Here is a 23,286-nt window from a genome sequence, read left to right as displayed (position 1 = left end):
GTCTTTAGCATACAGTATGTGCCTTACTGATATTCGAGCTGCTGGTTATGCCTAAAATGCATTCAAAATTGTCACTTATTGATTGTAAAAATGTAAATAACAATGAAAAGTAGTAACTACGGTTCCACACTATTGTGTATGAGTATACTAACTATATACTATATTGTGATTTAAGAAATGTGAAATAGTCTACCATATGTTTCACAGTACACACACAAAAAAAAGCTTCATACATTAGCGTGTTTGGGAGGGAGAAACAAAATAAATCTAAAATAATAATAATGATAATGATAAAAAAGAACTCTACAAAAGCAGCTTAAAGCTAATTTTCTAAAATACCCTTTGACAATTTCCAGGTCAACAAAGTGCTTCTATTTTTTTTTTTTTTTTTTTTTTTTAAACAAGAAATAATTTCTCTTCACACAGTAATGATGTCTGACTGATGTTTCTGTAATAAACAGTCAAATCTGGGCTAATTAATTATAAACTCCATGATATCTTTTCTGGGGAGGGGGAGAGGGGGAGGGGTTTAATGCTTAATAAAAATGACCTAGTATCTAGTATAAAAAAAAACCTGTATTGCATGTAAGTATTTGATTTTATATAGATCAGTCAAACACCATTTATTAGATTCTAATAACTATAATTTTAAATCACTATATGAAATACTGAAACACAAAAATGCTATTTAGAAACTGTAAGCTTTATATGTATTAGTAGTTCTTCAAAGGGCTAGATCTTTAAATAGTACCTTAAACAGCTGTACATCACCACTTCAATATTTTTGTCTTACAGTAAGGACATTCTGTTTTACTAGGTGCACAGTTTTCACAAAGTACATAATGTTGGCAAGGCTGCAGTACAATGCAACGATCATGCTTTTGGCAAACTATACATTTCTTTGACTGAAGCTGATATATTACCTGTGTTGAAAGAAGAAACAAAACAAAAGAGTCACGCATTAGAGCAGTCGTATTATGTACAAAGCAAAGTTCCTTTTTCTTATGTGTACAAGATTGTTGTACATAAATGAAGTTTTTCAAATTACTTTGAGAGCCATGTCATGAATACCCAATTCGTCAGACTGCTTTTGAGAAAGAACTACCAGCCAATCACAAGCGCAGGAGGAAAGAAGAGGAGGAGTTGGGCATGTTGTATCAAGAACTTCTTTTCTTTTTGATGGTGTGGTGATCTGAGAAAACCCTTCATATGGTGACATTCTGCAAATGTTTTTTTCCTGTACCACAATGTTTCTCTTTTGCACATACAGCTATATACACTACCGGTCAAAAGTTTGGAGACTGAAATGTTTCTCATGATCTTAAAGATCTTTTTATCTGAAGATGTATGATTAAATGTTTGAAATCGGTGTTGTAGACAAAAATATAATTGCACCAACGTATTCATTTCTTTCATTAGAAAACTAACATTTTATTTACAAAAAAATCATTTTTTTTTTTTTTTTTTTAAACGGACGACTCGGAGCGAAATATTCCAAAAAGCAAAAAGTGTCCAGCGTGGGTGGGAACTCCTTTAATACTGTTTAAAAAGCATCTCAGGGAGATTCCTCAAGAAGTCGGTTGAGAAAATGCCAAGCATACATTTCTGGAAATTCTAAGCAAAAAGGGTGTCTACTTTGAAGATGATAAAATATTAAATTATTTTGACTTATTTTGAATTTTTTATCACAACGTATTTCCCATAGTTCCATTTGTGTTATTCGGGGTTTTGATGACTTTATTATTATTATTCTAAAAGGTGGAAAGGTTTGTGGACACCAGGCCATCACACTCATATGTGGTTCTTCCCCAAACTGTTGGAAGCACACAACTGTATAGAACGTCTTTGTATGCTGTAGGTTTACAATTTCCCTGTACTGGAACTAAGAGGCCTAAACCTGTTCCAGCATGACAAAGTGCACAACACCAGCTCCATGAAGACATGGTGTGTTAAGGTTGGTGTAGATCTCCTCGAGTGTCCTGCAAAGAACCCTGACCTCAACCCTACTGAACACCTTTGGGATGAACTGGAACACCAAATGCACCCCAGACCTCCTCACTCAACATCTTCACTAGTGCTCTTGTAGCTGAATGAACACAAATCCCCACAGCCACACCCCAGAATCTAATGGAAAGCCTTCTCAGAAGATTGGAGCTTATTACAACAGCAAAGTGGGGAATAAATCAAGAATGGGAGGTTCAGAAATCTTGTATAGCTGTGATGGTGAGGTGTGCACAAACTTTTGGCCATATACTATATCTCTGTGTTTACAGCCACCTTTACTCACAGACTCAGAATATTCAGAAGTAGGGATGTATAGTAACCTTTTTTCTTCCTTCTTCAGAATGAGTATGCAGGAGCATGATGATTTTAAATGAAGTGCATTAGCTAGCTACATTAGTTACCTTGTTCTACAGTTTGAAACGTTTTATCAGGGTACCTGTGTTGTAGGAAGATGCCGTATTCTCTCCTCTTGATATTATATTATACATATATTATATGTCCAGATCACGGTCGTGTCGATATATACAAGGCTTACTGTACATAGTAAAATGCAGTGTCTGATACTGATATCAGACCAATCATTTGCAATATAAGTAAGTGAGCATGGTAAAAGCCCAACACCAATAACAGTATCAGAGGTTATTCCGTGGTTAAAGGACATATCCTGAACAGATGATTAGAATCCATTATACTTGGGTTACAAACTAGATACTGGTTCTTCAGTGACTCTGTCATCATCTCTAGATTATCTCAGTTGAAACGGTCTTAACGTGGTGAATCTTGAGATGTCATCAAATGCCTCCTTTCCTCTACATTTATAACCTAGTTATTTTTTTCCCTAAAACAATTAAAAAATTATCGTTCACGGTGGAAAAGGACTAAATTACTTTGATCATTCACATCAACCACTCCAGAGATAAATTTCATCCACGGCATGAGGAAAACACACTTAGCTAGCAAGCTAACAATTAAAACACCTTTAGGTAGACTGGCTGTTTTTTTTTTTTCCTTCTTCTTTTTTTTTTTTTACCACCGGGTTTATTAAACTGGCTCCTTACCTGATATATTTTTGGGGATATAGCATAGGCAAGGTTAGAGAGCAAATTACAAAAAAAAAATATATATATATATATATATATATATATATTGTTTTGAAACATATTTACTATAAGTGGTACAAATTAAACTAACACAGTGGGGTCCAAAATCTGAGACTTGTAAAAAAAAAATGTTTTACTGGACATAAAAAGTTTTAAAACTTTTAAAATTCTAAAACTAAAAAATAAATGTGCAACATGACAATTCTGTATTCAAAATGTTGCACAATTTCTAGGTCACTGTTTACATTTAAAAACCATGTTACAACTCCTTTGTACAAAAGGTCAGGATTTCTGTGAGTCTTATCCCTTCTGCTGAAGCACATGTTCAGAAGACACTGTGATGGATTTGATCTAACTTGGATCGTCAGGTTTTACACAAACTTGCGGAGTCTGTGTCAGCTCAAGCTCATGCTGTCATTAAAGCAAAACAAACTCCTACCAAATACTACGAAACTGAAATTCATGTAAATATTTCTACTTTTCACTCAAGTTATTGCTGATATCATTTATACAGAAAACCTTTGTGTTAAATTGAAAGGAATGCCAAGAAGGAGTATGTTCACTAGTGGTCTCAGACTTTTGGACCTCACTGTATGTTAGAGGCAGAATAAAAACAGCCCTGAATTTATTTATTTTTTTGTCACTTTTACCTTTGTGCCAGAATTCAGCCACGGCAACATCCGACAGGTTTTTCCCAGACCACCACATGTTTTTCCCTTTATCATAATAAACCTGCATACTGCTATTCTTTCACACTCTTAGCACATACATGACGTGATGAGTGTTAGGTGGTGGGAGCGTGATCTTCTTACCCCGTCGATAAGGTCAAGGTCTGAGCGCAGCTGGTTCTGGATGGAGTGGAGTTTTGGCAGTGGGAGCTGGTCCAGGTCTCCATAGCTGCGCAGCAGAGGCGTGCTGGGTGAACGACATAGTGTGTCAAAGTCTCCTTGCAGCTCTTTTAGCTTGAGCTCGGAGTCCTTGCGCTTCTGCTCGGCCAGCTGCCTCTCTGCCTCCGCCACCTTCGCCTGCTCTTTCGCCTCTTTTGCGTCTTTCTGCCATGCTTCACATGCCTTTGAGGAAACCACCAAGAGGAATAAAGATTAATAAAGAAACATTTTCTGAATCCTTACTGCCTGACTAGCTTTGTTCGGGGAGACATATTTACTTATATAGTGGAATGTGGAAGGTTTGCGATGATCTATTTCTTATTTCTCAATTTCTGCTTGGGTGAAGTGTTTAAAAAGGAATCTAAAGTTCGAAGGAGCATTTGTTTAGTAAATTCTGCTTGAAATATCAATCCCTTGTCTCTGACCTGTTTGACCTGGTGCCAGGCATCCTCCCACTGCTTGATTTTCTTCTTGGCCTCGTCCAGATCACGGAGGAGTCGGGCCAGATCTCCACTGCTGGAGCTGACCATACTTGAGCTGAACACTGGAGATGGACTTGGCGAGAGGCTGCCACTCATAAAGTCCCATATACCTCCAGCTCCACCATTCAACCCTATTACACAAAGCAGAACAATAATAAAAACATACAAGAGCAGTAGATGAAGACTGAATGAATTAATAAATATTTACTATATAATAGCTCAGCTTTTATTTACTATATAAAATTTTCTGTAGGTAAAAAGTTTGCATTTTGGTAGTATTTGTTGGAATTGCCTTTTAAATGCTTGGACGTCAATCAAATTCTTGGGGTCACTTCTCACAATACTTTGCTGGAACTTTTGCCCATTCCTCCTGACAGAACTGGTGTAACTCAGACAGGGTTGTGGGCTTTTTCAATTCAGTCCACAAATATTCTATATTTGTGACTCGGGTCACAGCTTTGTGTTGGCCACTCCAATACTTCTACTTCATTGTTTTTAAGTCATTTTGTTACCGCTTTTGAGGCATGCTTAGGATCACTGTCCTGCTAATCCTTCTTGCCAAATGATTCCATCTATTTTCATAACAGTCACCTTTCCAGCAAAACAGCCCTACTACATGATGCTGCCACCCCCATGCTTCAAAAGTTGGGATGGTGTTCTTCAAATCTTCAGATTATAAGGCCTCACCTTTTCCCCCGATCATTATGGCCAATCAGTTAAAATTTTTGTTTCATCTGACCAAAGAACACTCCTCCAAAAGCCTGGTGATCACCTGAAAACTTCACTCAGGCTTTTTTTATGCTGGTTTTAATGTCTTGGAGTATGGGCTTCATCCTCGCGTGACAGCCTTTCAGGCCATGATGAAATGCAGAACTCTCTTCATGGTGGATGTACATATTTGGAACTTGATGCCACAAACTCTTTCATCAGTTCCTTTGTTGTTGTTCGTATATCCCTGGATGTTAACATATGCCTCTTTCTCTGAATGATGCAGTCTGCATGGTCCAAAGAATTGTTTGTACAGATGCTTGTGGTACCTTGGTTGTTTGAAAACCACTCCTAAGGAGAAACCAGACTTGTGGAGATGCACAATTTATTTTCTGAGGTCTTGGCTGAGTTGCCTGGATTTTCCAAAGGTATCAAGGGCAAAAGACACTCTCTCTCAGGTTGCAAATATGTACATCCACCATTAAGAGAGTTCTTAATTTCGTCATGGTCTGGTAGGTTCTAATTACAACCACAGGTGCACTCCCAGTCAACTCCTAATTGGGCAATCTTCTGAAAGTCATTACATCAATTTTTAGAATCTTCCAGACTGTTTAAAGAGACAAGTTGGTGTATGTAAATATTTGACCCACTGTAATTCTGACATAATGAATTAAAGCTGAAATAAATCTTCTCTAATCGACTGCTTTAAAATGACTTCTGATGTTCACATGCCGTAATTGACTTGGCAAAAGTAATGTACGGAATGTGTGGAGTTGTGAAAAATATCTCTAGCCTAGGTATTTGTAATATTTTGCCCTCAACCGTACATAATGTTTTTTCATATTTGTATGAGTTACGTTTTCCTTACCTAAAGAGTTTTGAGTAGATGTAGGTGTCCCTAGGAGATTGTGCTCGGTTTTGACTGGCAAGCCCTGTGTCTGGCTCTGCTGAGAAGCCATTCCACTGAGCAATGACTGGGACAATGACTGGGACAGAGAGCTGAGGGGGGAGGCGGACAGAGAGGAGGAGGAATGCAGCGATGAACACCGTGCCAGAGAGCCAGGAATGTTGACAGGATCCGAGCCTCCTAATAACCTTTGACCTACAGAGGAGAGAACAGATTGTTTCAGTAAGATAGAAAAGCCATGTTAGGCATCAGGGATCAGCTAAAAAAAACAAAAAACATACGTGTAGTTTGACACAACCAAGCATTTACTGCATTTTCTTACTTGTTACAAAGCCATTATTGTCTTGGTCCTCTAGGTCTTTATCAAGGGAGGCAACACTGATGTCATTGAAGTTTAGGTCAAGTGCAGAGCCTAAGAGAATATATGCAAAAAAGGAATTAATTCAGTTGTACCGTTCAGGCTATCATGTAAAGAAAATGAGAAAAATCTGAGCAGCCTTTCCAAATATCAGTTTTAATACTACATTCTCCTCCTGGTAAAAGTATCTTCTATAAATGAACTGATGCTTAGAGAAACCACTGGATGGGAAATTTAAATCACCTCACATGCAGAGCCTTGTAACATAAGAGAAAGGCAGCACTCTACCTACACTATGCACTATAACGAACATACACACAGACCTGTGCCCTGGATGTCACCCAAAACCACTTCCCCACCACCTTCAACTCACACTGTACATCCCTCAGGCATTAGCTGAATTTCAAACACGTTCACATACAGAAATACAGGGAGGCCTGAGGAAGTTCATATCATATAAATATGTTTACCACATACCTATTACTGACTCAACCGTATTGCTTCCTGGATAGAAAGGAGTAGCTTTTGCATTCATAGTTGATAATGTAGTGGGTGAGGAGCTGTCTGAGCCAATGCTTGAGGCTAGGCTGGATGTGATGCTTGATGTTATGCTTGATGCCAGTGGGTTCACCACCGAGAATATGCTGCTGTGGCTCTGTAGACAGAAACATGCTGTCAAGACAACATATTGTGACAGAAAATGCAAGCATCAGCACATGAGATCATTTGTAACGCTAGCAAAACATCAGCTACAGCTAGTTATCAGTTTGATGTGCAAGGTTGAGAAGGTCTTTACCTGCTTATCTTGGTCAGTTATCTTCTGATTATTTTCTCCACACGGTCCTTTATGGTTCTTTGCCTAAAATGAGAAAACCACATTCAGTGACATTAAAGCCAACATGCTCCAGTTTGAACACAAAAATATATGCGTAAGAAAAAAGTTAATTATACCATTTATTCATTCATACATACACACACACACACACATATTTATATTAATTAATATATTATATATATATATATATATATATATATATATATATATTTATATATATATATATATATATATATATATATATATATATACATATACACACACACACATACACACACACACACACACACACACACATACATATATAAAAAGTCAGGACCATGATAATTTGAACCGTCTGTACACCACCACAATGAATTTTAAATGAAGAAATCAAGATGTGATTGAAGTATAGACTTTCAGCTGTAATTCAGGGGATTTAACAAAAAAATATTGCATTAACTGAATTACAGCCATTGTTTGCAGAGTCCCTTCATTTTCACAGGCTCAAAAGTAATTGGTCAAACTAACAATTATAAATATAATGATTATTTTTAATACTCGGATACAAATCCTTTGCAGTCAGTGACTGCCTGAAATCTGAAACCCATGGACATCACTAAATGCTGCGTTTCCTACATTGAGATGCTTTGCCAGGTCTTTATTGCAGCGGCCTTCAGTTGCTGCGTGTTTGTGGGTCTTTCTGCCATCAGTTTGTGTTCACTAATGTAAAAGCATGTTAAATTGGGTTGAGTCGTTATCCATCTTTACTGTGAAGCGCCGTCACTTTTGCAGCATTTGACAGAAACTGAGCAGAAAGTATAGTTCTATACAGACCCAGTTCCGTTGGCAGCCATACACGACCACGCTATAACACTTCCTCCACCATGTTTAACAGATGCTGTGGTATGCTTTGGATCATGAGCCCTTCCTTTCCTTCTCCATACTCTTCTCTTCCCATCATGCCGGTACATGTTAATCCTGGTTTCATCTGTCCAAAAATCTTGCTCCAGAACTGGGCAGGCTTTATTAGACGTTTTCTAGCAAAGTCTAATCTGGGTTTTCTGTTCTTAAGTGTTACCATTGGTTTGCATCTTGAGGTAAACCCTCTGTATTGATATTCATGAAGGAGTATCTTGATTGTAGCCTTTGACAATGATAAGCCTACCTCCTCCAGAGTGTTCTTGACTTGGCTAGATGTTAAGAGGTTTTTCTTCACCAAGGAAAGAATTCTGTGATGGTAAATGATCTGCACATATATAGTGGTTCTACAAAGTGCTTTACACTGTTCCACATTCAACACACACACACACCAATGGTGGCAGAGCTGCCATGCAAGGCGCTAGCTTGCCATTGGGAGCAACTTTGGCTTCAGCGTCTTGCCCAAGGACACTTCGGCATGTGGAGTCATGTGGGCCGGGAATTGCACCACCAACCCTACGATTAGTGGACATTAGTGGCTCTACCACTTGAGCCATCATCCACTAGTTGTCTTCCATGGTGTATTGGTGTTGCTGAGCTCACAAGTGCATTCTTCCTTTGAATAATGTACCAAATTGTTGATTAGGCCGTTTCTAAAATTTTCAGCTATCTTTCTGATAGGTCTGTTGTTTTTTTTTTTTAATTTAAATGATGACCTCCTTCACTTGCATCTACACATCTTTGGACCGCATATTGAGAGTCCCCATGAACAGCTACCAAATGCAAAGTCAACCCTTGGAATCATCTCCAGACCTTGAAATAACAAGGAAACAGGCCATACCTGGCCATAAAACTGCTTATCAGTCAAGTGTCCCCAATTACTTTTGAGCCTGTGAAAATGGAGGGACTACGTAAAAACAAAAGGCTGTAATTCCTAAATTGTTAATGCAGTATTTTTGTTATAAGCTGAAACTCTACACTTCAATCACATATCGATTGCTTCATTTCAAATCCATCGTGGTGATGTAGTCACAAAAATTACAAAAATTGTCTCAGTGTCCAAATACTTATAGACCCATTGACTGTATATACACACATATTTACAAGTCTATGCCTTATCGAGGATAAAATGATGCATTTGACTAATATCGTGTGAATGTCATGTGTAGAGACTGTTAGAGGAATGTGAGTTTAGAGAATTTAGATAATTAGCTAGAGTACCATATGGTATGCAAGAATGCATTTTATGGTCAATGTATTAGTGGAACAAAATGCAAAAGCAGAACCTCAAAACTTTCCCAACGTGTCAAATAATTCCTTTTTTTTGGAATCAAATAAAACAAAAACTGAATAAGTAATAAAAAATTCAAGGGGGGGAAAAAAGAATCAAACAGAACAGAATGCCTGGCAGTGTGGCCACGTCTGCAGTTCTGGAGGAAAGTCCCTTTCAGAGAGCGGAAAGAGAAGCGAGTCGTGGAATACCTGGTCCTCCCGTTCAAAGCCCGGCGCTTTGGGATAGTTAGACGTTGGAGATGAAACACTGGATGTGGTGGACTCTGAACATAAGCTACCATTAGTAAAGCTTTTGGGCCTGCCGATGGGTCCAATTGGGGACAATGAACTGGTGCTTCCTGAGCTTGATGTTACAGTTGAACTATTAGTGCATGACACCTGAAGGAGAGAAGCACAGAGGAGCTTAATGGAGGCCTTTCAGAGGTGGCCAAATAGCCCGAGTCTGCAGCGTTTGGTTCATTTACTTCACTTGCTAATTCTAAGGGAGCATTAGTAGTGGTTTGGGCTCCTGACCTGGTCAAATAGGTATAATTTGTCATTGTAAGCCTAATTCAAATTAAAATGCTCTCATCTGAATCTGAAAGTGAGCAACTCTTCCTACAGACTGCAACAAAGTGGGGGAAAAGAAATATGCAAATAAACCCAACTGAAACAGAACGGAACAAAATATTACTAAAACAACAAGAAAAGAGTTTTTCCAGTGATCAGGTGTAATCAGTACGCTGCCTACTACTTTATTCAGTACTGTGTGTTGACTGTTGAGTGTTTAAATGTGTCGTCGTTCCCTCAGCACTCCAGTAGTTGTGTGGCAGGTGGGTGCAAACAGTCAAACACATACGCTTGCCATCTGCCCGTTGTTGCTGGTGCTGCTGCTGATGGAATTGGTGTTGCTGCTCCAGTCACTGCCGAGACACTCGGGATATTGTTGGGAGCCCAGCTTAGCCTGAGAGCCTGACTGCATTGCTGTGAGCAGAGTGCTCATGGTCTCTTCGGTAGAAGGAATTCCTAAGAACCACACAAACGCTTTAGAAGATTTTCACCCTCGCAAATTCCCAACTAAGCACAGATATGTCGTTTAGCTTACTTTCAACGTGTGCAAAAGCACAGAATGGCCCCCTGGGACAGTATCCAGTTTGCTTCATGTCATTGCATTTTGTAGACTTGTATATCTGTAGGAACAGATTTGTTACAGTATATGACATACAACCACTACAGGTAAGTTCAAGATGATTCCCCCCCCCTCTATCAGTAGATAAAAAGGGATAGATGGAAACAGAGTGCCACCGGCTAAGATGACAGGTGCTGTTGAGTTAAATTTTCATTAGTCTCTTGACTTGAAGAGGTAGCTCAGGCAATAAGAGACGTTCAAATCCATTCCACATTCATATGTTTACCTATATATACAGTCTGTAAAACATTGTATTTTGATCTAGATATGCTCTGGACTGTTTTTAATCCCACTTCCAACAGCTGCCAAAGGAATTACGAACAAACCCTCCAAGTCCTTGGATACTTAACCACAGTCACACAATAAACAACGGAACATGATACAACATTGTGGCACAAACTGGACCCTTTCCAGACTGTAGTCAGTTCATTCATTGTTATTCATTGTCGTTCCATCACATAAGCACTAGTAACAAATATTAACGAAATGACTTTTCTTGTTTGTGAACACCTACAGTCAGTCTATAAATATTCAGACATTGACAAAGGCGATGTTATTTTAGCAGTCTATCACAGTGTAGTGAAACTAAATCTGCTGTTTAAAAAACTTTTACCACACTAAACCAGTATATATTTATATACAATAAATAGTGTATATAAAATGTCAGCGAGAGTCTGAGGGAGGAGGAAAGATGTCACTTTACTTTCTGTGGTGCAGTAAACCTGAAATAAACAGATAGTACTGACATTACTGCTACCTGACATTACTGCTACCAGCACAAACAGCTAAAAAAAAAAAAAAAATCTTCGTGGTCTTCTCTTGCAGTAAACGATACGTTTATTACAATTAATAGTAAGAAGCAAATTATGAAAACAAGTTGACAGGCATTTTAATTCACTGACCTCGGGGTGAAACTGCTGCTCGGTGCGTGAGTGGCAATACTGACAGCTGTCTCCACTCTCACACTTTGAAGGCTCTCCCCATTCATCACCATGCTTTACACTTGGGCATGGAGTTGACCTATCGGAAAGCACAGGAGCCCAGGTCCATATTCCACACACATTTAATCCAATCTTTTCCTTTTTGAGCATGTTATTACGCACATAGCGGCACATCTGCTCCTACCTGTATTTGAACTTGCGTGGATTCCGTCTTCTATCTCGACTATTATGGTAATGGGGACAGGCGTAGCCTTGTCTGCATAGACGAGGGGGCTTGGTGCATTGCTCTGTTTTATAGTTGGCCAAAACAAAATTGGTGTCTGCAAAAATAAGGAAAACAAAATAGCTCTGAATACAACCAAGTGCAACTTTGTCTTCATGATTTTCAGTTCACACACCTCAAAAGTTTACATCTGTAGTGTTTAATGAACCTCACCCTGCCATCGAGGATCTTCAATAAGAGTCTTCTCGATCATGGCCTGGCTGGCCAGAACTCCCGGCTGCAGATCCGGGATTCCCTCTCCAGAACCCAACTGGCCGTTCTGCAAAGCTTCTTGTGCTTGTATCTCTCTGTGAAAGAGATTTGTACAAATCAGAACAGCTCCAAAATCATGCATTCAGAGCCAGCGACTCTTGAGCCTGTAGAGGTGAAAACCTCAAACAAAGATGCAGCAGTGACTCCCAATTTCACAAACCAGTTGCTAGGCAACTGCAAGACAGCATATCTAAATCTTCATTTTTCTGTTATTCAACCGGTGAATCACATTCTGTTATATTTGCATGCATGATTGCAACAATTTGTTCATTATTTACATATTTGCCAATTATGTTAACTATCTAGTTCTTTATTGCCTATTATTCTGTCAATCAACAGTAAAACATTTTGTCTCACCTGGAGGGATTCACAAAAAAAAAAGTTGCAAATGACATAGCAAAACATTCTGCCTGGAGAGCATTTATACTGCATTAGGGAAGCTGCTACAGAAATCCCCTGCTTCAGCAGAAACAGGATTTTCAGTTCCACCAAGTGAAAGTAAACACAAATTTCTTCCTGGTTCTGCCAATGAGCAGGTCTGTTATTCCCCTCTTGGACTGAGTTCACAAAGTCATTGTCAAAAACAATAAAAATGCTTTCAGTAATGATGTCATATCCTGCAGTAGCCTGCTGTCACATACGTGTAGCTTTCTTTGTCTGTAAATGTGTTTCCATCAAGACTTTCACATACATTGCAAACTTGCCTGTCTTTTACTTCCCTTGCCCCCTGATGCGGGTGACAAAACTAGACAGAACACTCCCGTATTGATTGACTGATTGAGATATATATATAAGAATAGGCCAAGCCCCAAAAGGCAAAATATTAAGCTTTTAATGGTCTCCATAACAAATCATTGGTCAGGAAATTAGCAAGAATTAAATAAATAGATAAAGTAAATTAGTACGGGATAGCTTTTCCCTTTGATTTATTTGAAAGTTTAAGCCTTGTGTAAACTTGCAGACAACTTTTTATTTATTTTTGATTTTTCTTTCTTTTTTTTAAAATGTTGTACACCCAGACATGTGTTAGATTGAATTTTACATCAAATATTTTAATCATCATGATTTTTGCACCTTGGAGTGGATCCTGTGCTACCAACCAAACACTCTTGCTGAAGACGTCCAGCTGGCCGAGGGAACCTGCAGGCTGTCCTCCCTAGCCTGGGATCTCCACCGACCCCAGTCCCCTGACAAAACAACCTGGCACAGCCTACAGCACTCTATGGACTGGCACTGCTGCTAAGTAGGTGGGACACCACTCATTAAGAATCGTTAGGGGATGTGGCTACAAGAGGCGAGAGCAGGCCCGGCTTGCTATGGCACCTAGCATTGTGTTTTGGCTGACCAAATCCATCCCTTCCTCTACTAACCTGTGTTTGTCTTTCCTCCCTTCTCTTCCTCAGGGTGCCACACAGCCTATCCCCAGAGAGCTGGAATAGGAACCGAGTCAGGACACTGGAGAGGTGTGGGGAAACGTGACGTATGCATGGTTATGTGCACACGTATCCATTAATGCCACTTGAAATTGAACGTATGAGCTAAAAAGCATAAAACAAGCTTGGGTTTAGGAATGAACTGGCTGAGGTTTGCTCAGTTGGCAGCAGCCTTAGCAATGGCTGGATCCTGGCAAATAAGACAGTGTGTGGTTTGTATTGCAAATGCTGATGCCAAAAGGTCACCCTGAAATGCTTTTACACATGGCTCATTATAACCCCATGGTTGGGCATGAAGGAGTTAATGACCTGTTTCTATTGTCTGGGCATTCTCAGTGATGCATGTTAGAGTGGTGTGTACCTTGCTGCAAATATCAGTTGATGAATCCCCAAAAGTGCGCTCTCTTCCCCTTTGAAAGAATTGGCATGAATTGGGCAATTAGTCTGGTCTGCAAAGAGATTATGGTTTGAATTATGCAACCCTGTATCCCGAAGTAGTGTCTCCCTGAAGAGTGCTGCCGAGGCACTCTTTCACGTAATCTCCAATGGTGAAATTCTAAAAGAGCTCCTAACTGATCATGTACACTACATCCCCTTTGTGCTTGTGACCAAGCCACATGGGATGATCTGTTTCTGCGCGGATGTTTCGGAGTTCACGGATCAGCTGGGCACAGTTTGTTTTTACCTGACCCTGAATTTAATCAAGGGCTACTGGCAGATTCCCTTGTCACCAAAGTCCAAGGAAGAAAATGACTTTCTCCACATCATTTGGTTTACACTAATTTTTCACTCTTGGGTTTGGGCGGTTCAGGCTCAAGACTCTATTATTCTAATGTGCAAATGCTGCAGCTTATTACGATGAAGTAACTTATACTAACTACTAACAGTGGCATATGCAGCATAGAGTGCAATTCTAAAGTCCTTGAAGCAATCCGGCTTCATGGTGGATCTGGTAATGTATGTGATTGGAAGGTTGAAGGTACAGAATCAGGGCTTTCACTTGGATCATGGGCAGGTGCGTCCCCCAAAGTGATGATGCTGTGATTGCAGCCTGCCCGTAACCTAGCATTGCACCTAGAGATGGCAGTTCCTGAAACTCACCAGCAGGCCAAGGGTGTGCTCTTATGCACTCTTACCATGAGTCTGCTGTTTTCTCTAAGCAGTGTACTGTTGAGATTGTTTTGTACAGCAATGTGAGACCAAAAGAATATAATAATTTGTTGGAGGTGGATTTTTTTTCCCCTGGACATTCCCCTATGCATATTTACCAAATTGAAAAGCATGTTCTATTTTCAGCTCTCATATTGAGATACATACAAGAATAAAACATACCTACAACCAACCAGCAACTCATGTCAATACTCTTACCCTATAGAGAAGTAATTGCACTTACCTGATGTCATAGACTGGAGGCCGAAGGTCGTGAGGCCCATGAGCAAAGGCGCAATGCAGACCATTTTTTACACAGTGCCCCCGGGCATCTGTTTCATGGATGCAGGTGCCAGTCTTATAATAGCGCAAGTGGTACTTGCGCTCTGTATCACCAGTGGTCCGGTGCAAGTATGGGCAGCTGAGAACAGGAAGATATCATTAGAACCACGATTCTTTTTGCCAGTCATTGCCAATTCACAGCTAGTTGAACTAGCTAGTTCTCCCTATTGCATGAAAGCAATCACTCCAGGTGCAAACTACCAAGGGCTTCCGTTGAGACACGTACAGCTGCATCTGCAAGCATCTTTTCAAACTGCTGGTCATACAAATATTCAAATCATGCATTCTCAATTAATAGCAAAACGCAAAATCGGCTAAACCCGAGGCCACAAGTTTAAATACCACTTGTTGTTAAACTGCAGTGATTTCTCACTGACAATTTGTCCATTGCAACTTACGCACATGTAAATTCCAGTCAGCTTTATAGATGTAATATAAATATATGGCATTATTTTTGTCAACAGTGTCAGAAAACTCATACAAAAAAATCTCTAAAACATCTTTACTTTTTTTTTTGTAGTAGCTATATATGGTACTAAATACAATTTAAAAAAAAAAACATTTTTATCTGATCTCCATGTACCGCAAATTTAGTGTATGGGGGATCGCCATGGACAGTAACGCGTAAAGAAAAGCAGTTTACACAATACTTATGCTTATTATAGACATATGCTTAAAATGGCCATATGCAACAGGTATTTATATATATTTTTTTATCCCTTCTTTCTCACTTCTATCCCTTCTTTCTCTCTCCCTTCTTCTGTTTTTCAAACTGCTGCTCATAGTGCTGCAACACACTTGGAGGAAAGCGTTATCCGCCCACTTCCACCTGTGTGATGCCCATTATTGGCGAATGTCACTGTGATTGATAGGGGAGCGAGAATATGCCCCCCTCCCAATTTTGCTGCATGTCCCAAGATTGACATTTAGCAATCAATCTTTAAAAGGTGCCATTTATGAGTGTACTTTATATTTCATCTGTGTCAACTTTCTGCACCTTGTTGTGAGCACCACAGACAGCAATTACTTCAACTTCAGAGAACCGACTGTTCGCTTGCTACCTAATATATCCCACCCTGTGACAGGTGCCATTGTAACGAGATAATCATTGTTGTTCACTTCACCTGGAGTGGTTTTAATGTTATGGCTGATGGGTGTATGTTCAGGGTTAAGTGCAAAGCAAAGCTCTGGACTGGACCCTAACAATGCCATTCAGTGTGTTTACATGTACAAAGTAATCTGACTGTGAGGAAACTAAATGTCTACATCAGTCACTTAAGTCAGATTAGTAACTATGCTACTAGTAGTGAATAAAGGGACGTAAAGTAACCGCAGTCACAGTGTTCTGAGGGCCTTATACAGAGCTGGTAATTTAAGTCTAAAAGTTATTAAATTAATATCTCATTCAGAGTTCAATTATACACCTGCTGAATTTGATTTTCTGGGTGCGCCATTCATAATTTGCTAATTATTTGCATGTGATTGAAGAAAAATCTGGCAACCTCTAAGGTACCAGTGAAGTATCAAACAGGTCTTTCAACAGCATCTTAGACTACTGGGTTTAGACACAAGCCATTGCCTTTAAGCCCAAAAAAATGAAATCAGGGATAGAAAATGTTGACTGAAGATGGAAGTACTGTTTTCCTTCCCCCTTTGGTGTCAAATGTAATACAATTTAACACAAAAGAGACAAGACCTCAAGCATTGAAATAATAAAGTAATATAATAGGAGCGTAGCATATTGCCTGTGTACATCTGTATGAATTGTACTCGTCACATGAATAAATGCAAACTGGTTTAATTTAACAATAAGGCTTCCATTCAGCTTATAAAATAGCACTTTATCCATCAGATCCTATTATTTGGGATTTTATTCTTATATATCTCTCTCTGTATATATATTAGAGCTGCAACAACTAATTGATAAAATCGATAATAATTGATGATGAAAATCATTGTCAACGAATCTCATTATCGATTAGTTGGTCTCCGCGCGGCACGGGGTGCGTTTACTCACTAGCAGACACCCAGAGTCACCGACAATGACTTTCTTCAGTTTACTTTCTGTCAGCGTTACCTTTTATTCCCAACATGACCTCAGTAACCAACAGATGGAGGTGAACTCATCACGTGAATGAGGAAGAAAGTCCTCTAAGGCAGGGGGGCATTTTATATTAAACACCGCGGAGATCAAACACTGATGTATGAGCACAAACTCGTGTTTAAATCCAAAATGCTCCACTGTGTGTAAGGGGCAGGGGAAACTGGTGCAAGTAGCTTAAAAGGTTTAGTTTCAAGTTTGCACGCTTGCAGTGTAACTTCTGTAGTTTATTATACCGGAAGTGATGTGTTAGTAACGAGGCCGCGTTGCTGATCACGCATGGTGTAAACGCACTGATACAGAGTGGGAGCGCAAGTAAGATCTGTAATGTCTAATTACAACATTATGATCACAAATAAACACAAGTAAAATAATATTCCTAAAGGCAGCGAGTAATAGAAACCATGAGATGCAGTTAAAGTGAGTTTTTATTATTAATTTAGGACTGTAGTTTAATTCTGTGCTTTTTGTGCATCCATAAAAAATAATGCATATTTACCGTAATTTTCGGACTATTGAGCGCACCTGAATATAAGCCGCACCCACTAACTTAAAAAAAAAAAAAATTTTGTACATATATAGGCCGCACTTGTCTATAAGCCGCAGGTGTCCACGTTGTAAACATGAGATATGTACACAGAAATATGTTACACAGAGATTTTTTTTAACTTTTAATTAAATACGTACCGTAAATGCTTTATTCCGAACAGTGCCTGTAACACGGCTGGTTAAAAAAATAAAAAATACAGTTGCCTACCAGGAAAAGTCATTGATCGCTATCTTCATCTTCCTCCTGCGCACTAAAACCACTAAAGTCGTCTTCTTCAGTGTTGGAATTGAACAGCCTCAGAATTACCGGTACTTCGTCACACACTTCCTCAGTCTCTCTTTTGTTGTCGCTCTCAATGTCACTTACGTCTCGAGGCAAATTCGCCCTTGAGCTCGTGCTGTCCTCTTCATCACACAGCAGTCCAGCCTTTCGAAACCCGCTGGTGATAGATTTTTTGACACTGCTCCACGCTGTTAGGATCCACTGGCAGACTTGAGCAAAAGTTGCTCCTCGCATGCTATTTCCTTCTTCGACAGCCAGATCGATTGCCTTTAACTTGAAAGCTGCATCATATGCATTTCTTCATGTGTTTTCCATGATAAGGGTGTGTGCATGAAGCGCAAAATGACTGATCTGAAGAATTTAGTGTGAGTGCGTTTGATTTAATTCGAACAGTTTCATTGGTCGACTGTGACCTGTTCGGTAATTTCATTGGTAAGCTCGTTAGCCCGTAAAAATCCATAAATTAGCCGCATCATTGTTTAAGCCGCAGTGTTCAAAGCGTGTGAAAAAAGTAGCGGCTTATAGTCCGGAAATTACAGTACTATAAAAAATTACATATTATATATAATTAATTTTATTCATTTATTTTAGTTTATATTGTATTGTATTTATGCATTACTTTTTATGGATGCACAAAAAGCACAGAATTAAACTACAGTCCTAAATTAATAATATATATTCTGGTGTGTGTGTTTGTATTGGGTTCTTTTCTGTTTTGGGCAAACAGTTGTGTAAAGTTTTAGCCTGAAGTTTATATTTGTAACACTCAGTTTGTGGATTTTATTTTAAATAAAAAAAAATTTAAAAAATGGTATAGAAAGGTTGCCCCCAATCAGAAAAATAATCGGCCAACTAATCGATTATGAAAATAATCATTAGTTGCAGACCTAATAAATATATATATTTGTAGTTCACCAACAGTTACTTGAGCACACACACAATGTGCACACTAAATCGAGGACATGAAATTGTAATGTGTGCACAGGATGTAGACGATTTTATCATGATTTTAATTCACTATTACGAGATGTCAAATTAATAAAATAATGGCAATGTTTTTGTTCGTTCATTGTGCTCTCCGGTAAATAAAACATGCCCACGATTGGGAGGATAAGCTTACTGAACACTCATTTGTTATGCTTACAGCAAACACTTTTGTTTAAGTCAATGTTGTTCATAACTATCAATAAAATAGTCGCTCCTTGGCATGAGCAACGTCCCAGATTAAGATGGGGTCTCCTCTGATCTTGTCTGTGTGACTTTAAAAGGGATGATATTATTAATAAATGAATAATGTCATATTAATGTATTTAATATTGACATCAAATGGCATTCCATAGGGTTAGGGTTTTTTGTTGAAGTACATTTACAGCCCAAAACCTACATTTCCGTGTGACATATTGTGGCTAAATTACCCTATCAGAGAGAGGAGCTGGACCTCATACTGCCCCTAGAGAAAACTACTACTTCAACTTGTCTACATGGAGGAATATCTTTATTTAATCTTACTGAAACACAGTTAACCTGTCTGGTGCACTTTATGATCAATTTAACATTTGGTATAGAGTCAAAGTAAATGTAGCACATAGAAAATAATCACATTATGAGCCTATCATTAACACTTTATTTAGATCTCTACAGGCCAAATGAGCAGAAGACTAAATCAGTCCTGTGGTTTACACATTTATAGAGATAAAGCTACAAGCTGGCAGTGGGGAAAACCTGATTCTACAGGGTTGATCTAACAAACAAACAAACAAACATTACACTGATTACAATATTATATAAAATAGGTTTTATAACAAAACACAGACAGAAATTAAAGAGTGAGATTAGTTCACAGTATGATACTGAAAATGCAGCAATTCCAAGAATCTCAAATATAGAAACTGTGTCTCATTTAGGTAGCAACAGTTACTATAGTAACAGCTATGCAATGACAGAATGGTTTCTACAGGATGAATGAATGTGTGAGCGTGATTACAGTGAAGCTGCATGGCACTCAGAAGCTTCCCATCATATGAACACACATACACACATACACATTATGCCATTCCAATAATATCTGGAGGCCAAAAGAAATAATGACTCAACCTTGGAAACACATAATGGATTTTCAAACAAATTTTAAACTGCATTAGTGTCCTAAGAAATTATACTAAGTACACTATATTGCCACTGACTATCATGCCCATATGTGCTTGTTGAATATCCCATTCCAGATTTATTCCCCGTTTGCTGTTATAATAAGCTCCAGTCTTCTGGGAAGGCTTTCCACTAGATTTTGGGGCATGGCTGTGTGGATCTGTGTTCATTCAGCTTCAAGAGCGTTAGTGAAGTTGAGATCAGGGACTGATTTTGGGATGTCGAGGAGGCTCCAGTTCCGGTTCATCACAAAGGTGTTCAGCATGGTTGAGATCAGGGCTCTGTGCAGGACACTCGAGTTCTTCCACCTTCTTCCGAACTTAACACACCATGTGGCTCTATATACAGGGGTATTGTCATGCTGGAACAAGTTTGCACCTCTTAGTTCCAGTGAAGGGAAACTGTAATGCTACAGCCTACAAAGGCATTCTATAAAACTGTGTGCTTCAAATGTTTTGGTAGCAGTTTGGTGAAGGAGGAAATATGGGTGTGATGGACAGGTGTCCACATACTTTTGGCCACAGTGTATACAGTGTAGCATGTTCCTCGTACATCAGCATTCGGAATTAGCATGAACAATCTGAGTGTGACATGTATTTTTATGACACACTTGTAACCAGTGCATTCACTTATACCACCTAACAACCGAGGCAACAACTGTTTCAGCAATAATTCCATATAAATTCACTGGGAGTACCATACTAGCAGAATATCAAATTTAAACAATGCTGCCTCTTGCATCAAAATTTCACAACACACAATAATAATAATAATAATAATAATAATAATAATAATAATAATACACACGTTTACTTCCTTGCACATATTCCATGCCAAGTAGTAAACATATCAAGTGTGAACCAATGAGAAAACACTACGTGCAATAGAGAGCCAATCAGGGGCCAGACCCCAGGGGGTGTGTCCTGTATCTTGTATTTTTGGTTGTTGTTGTTTCTTTCTCGGAGGTAGTAGGGGAAATCTCAGCCATTAGTATCTCGTATCTCACACACACACGTCTATAACAGCAACTTCATTTCCTGGTTTCATTTAAGGTATTGGACTCGCGCTCGGGTAAATAAATAAATACGCGCGCTGTTAAAAATTTGAAGTCGTAGCCATGACATCAGCACGTGACGATGTCACCTCGCGCGTTGGAGAAGAACAAGACACAAAAATCAGCTCGTTGATTTGTTGTTGTTGCAGTAAACCACAGATTATGATAAACAAGAGAGCGTTGCTTTATAAAGTTACTTCCTATTTCAGGTGAAGACTGCGCTTCCTCTTCACTTCACAGAGAGGCGTGTATGTGTGCGCGCGCATCACTGAACCTTTACAACAATGCAAAGAAGCAACTCTGTATTTACCGTGCTGCAGCGAGCACGTGCACAATAACGCGATAACGCATGAAGTCCATTAAAGTGCATGCAGGTGTAGCATAAACCAGTTGCGTAATAAAAGCCAATGTGTGTCGATGACATGTAAAGTATACACGCGTGCACGTTACACTACTGATGGAGGACGGGTGTGATGTAAAATGCCACTTACTCGTCTCCATCCGGACATATGCCTGTTGTTTCGTCGTACTTCGTGCAGTAGACATCGGGGCTGTAATTAAAAGTCCCGTCTCTCCTCCTGATTGGTCTCCGTCTTCGCTGGTTTAGAAAATGCCAGTGAAAACAGGTAAAGGGTCTATGCTGTGTGCATTTGTGCTGCAAAAACAGCGGGCACTGCTCGGTCCTGAACTCCTTCAAATATCTGTCAGGGATGTGGGAAAGAGACTTAACAACACCTCAGCTTTGTTGGAACTGCAATAAAAACACGTCGGAAATACCCCCAAAAAGCCACAGGTACGCGGTTATTATTATTATTATTATTATCTTATTAAATTGAACAAACAAAACAAAGGTATTGAGGAGGAGGAGGGTATAAAGTTAAGAGTTACTATTTCTAATCCAAAACACCCCCAAACGAGCCATCATGCTAGTATCCTTGCTGTTTCTAAGCTGCCGTTGGATATTTAATAACATGGGGTCCAACATAACAAACTGTAACGCAAACCGCGATTACGGATCGAACTTACGCACGATCTGGGACGTGCACCCCAGTGCCACGGTAATGGCGTACGCCAAAAGCGCAGCGTAAAAGACGGGGAAAAAACCAAAACGCCTGAGTTCGGGCCGAGGCGAAGGGAAGAAAAGCTCATCTGCCTGATTTGCGTTGTTGCTTTTCAAACCATGTTTCCAGAAAGCTTTCTTTTGCACAAACTAGACTTTTTTTCGTCTAAAAGATTCCCGCGTCCTAAGTTTGTCTCGAGTAGAATGATACTACAAATCCGTATCGTTGAACAGGGTTTATGTAAATATGTATTTTTTTACGTAAAACCAGCGAGCTGCGTGCAATACGAAAGAATTTAGAAAAGGGAAAAGCACCATATTTAAACGCACGAAGGAACGCAGTGATAGCAAGCTCTGCACATTTCTATCAGGTAGCCGAGTACCACAGAAGTACTGTCTTTTCTTTCAAAAAACGCATTTTCGTCCTTTAAAGCGTGCACTTTACTTACGTATAGTGGGTTGGTTTCTCGGTTTGAGGAGAAGCGCTCGCCGCCGTTTTCGAAACCGACGGCATTTTCAGTCAAAACAATAACTGCGCATGCGCCGCAGCGGCCCATCTTCTCCTCTCTTCCTCGCGCGCTCACAACGCCACTGCGAGGCCAATATTAGCCAGTGCCGGGACTCAAAAACTCCAGCAGATTTACAAATAATTTGGTTGTTTATTGTGCTTATTAAAACTACAAGTGTCCCAACCGCCATATTTTCTAATAATAATAATAATATTCATAGTGGACGATATGATTTATCCTTTCTGGTTTATTCTCTTACTGCTTTTGTTGTTGTTGTTGTTGTTGTTGTTGTGATTCCTTCACATCCATTTCAATTTGGCTCGAAAGCACTTCACTGTCGATATAAACGTGAACTACAGGAAACAAAGAAGCGATGTTAATACATATTAGAATGCGATATAGAGAGTTTTAAAGCCGTCTATTCTTACATTTCTGTTGTATTTCTGCTGCATTTCTGCACAGTACCATAATAAGGGAGGATAGCCGTGTGGGGGAGGCGCTTCAGTGGGTCACGTGCCGCTGGTGTGTCTGTTACTATAAATA

The 23,286-nt window shown here is 39.3% G+C and overlaps 1 protein-coding gene across 2 annotated transcripts; it reads right to left on the bottom strand.

Annotated features, from left to right (window-relative positions):
* Window positions 1-369: 369 nt before the first annotated feature.
* Window positions 370-23,222, bottom strand: unkl (unk like zinc finger). 2 transcript variants are annotated; one of them, XM_053612575.1, is made up of 17 exons: window positions 23,172-23,222; window positions 22,684-23,096; window positions 21,666-21,875; window positions 14,945-15,121; window positions 12,020-12,153; window positions 11,768-11,903; window positions 11,545-11,662; window positions 10,559-10,643; window positions 10,313-10,479; window positions 9,664-9,852; window positions 7,243-7,305; window positions 6,924-7,101; window positions 6,411-6,500; window positions 6,050-6,283; window positions 4,417-4,604; window positions 3,917-4,174; window positions 370-923 (listed from the first exon to the last, which is right to left on the bottom strand). In XM_053612575.1, the coding sequence occupies exons 2-17, from the start codon at window positions 22,746-22,748 to the stop codon at window positions 768-770; spliced, it is 2,448 nt and encodes an 815-aa protein (XP_053468550.1). In that variant the 5' UTR covers window positions 22,749-23,096; window positions 23,172-23,222; the 3' UTR covers window positions 370-767. The 2 variants fall into 2 exon arrangements, with proteins under 2 accessions (XP_053468550.1, XP_053468551.1); XM_053612576.1 differs by lacking the exons at window positions 9,664-9,852; window positions 23,172-23,222 and having other exon boundaries at window positions 22,684-22,846.
* Between the last annotated feature and the right edge of the window lie 64 nt (window positions 23,223-23,286).

This window comes from Ictalurus furcatus, chromosome 24 (assembly GCF_023375685.1).
Source record: "Ictalurus furcatus strain D&B chromosome 24, Billie_1.0, whole genome shotgun sequence".
NCBI lineage: Eukaryota > Metazoa > Chordata > Actinopteri > Siluriformes > Ictaluridae > Ictalurus > Ictalurus furcatus.
The sequence above is the reverse complement of the archived record's forward strand: the minus strand, read 5'-3'. Positions and strand labels throughout refer to the sequence as shown.

Excerpts from the sequence above, each read along its gene's own strand:
- unkl (XM_053612575.1), bottom strand. The coding sequence starts at position 22,748 with ATGCCGTCGGTTTCGAAAACGGCGGCGAGCGCTTCTCCTCAAACCGAG. Across the intron at positions 10,644-11,544 it reads AGCAGCAGTTTCACCCCGAG|ATATACAAGTCTACAAAATG; the intron begins GTCAGTGAATTA and ends CTGTTCCTACAG. Across the intron at positions 6,284-6,410 it reads CAATAATGGCTTTGTAACAA|GTCAAAGGTTATTAGGAGGC; the intron begins GTAAGAAAATGC and ends TCTCCTCTGTAG.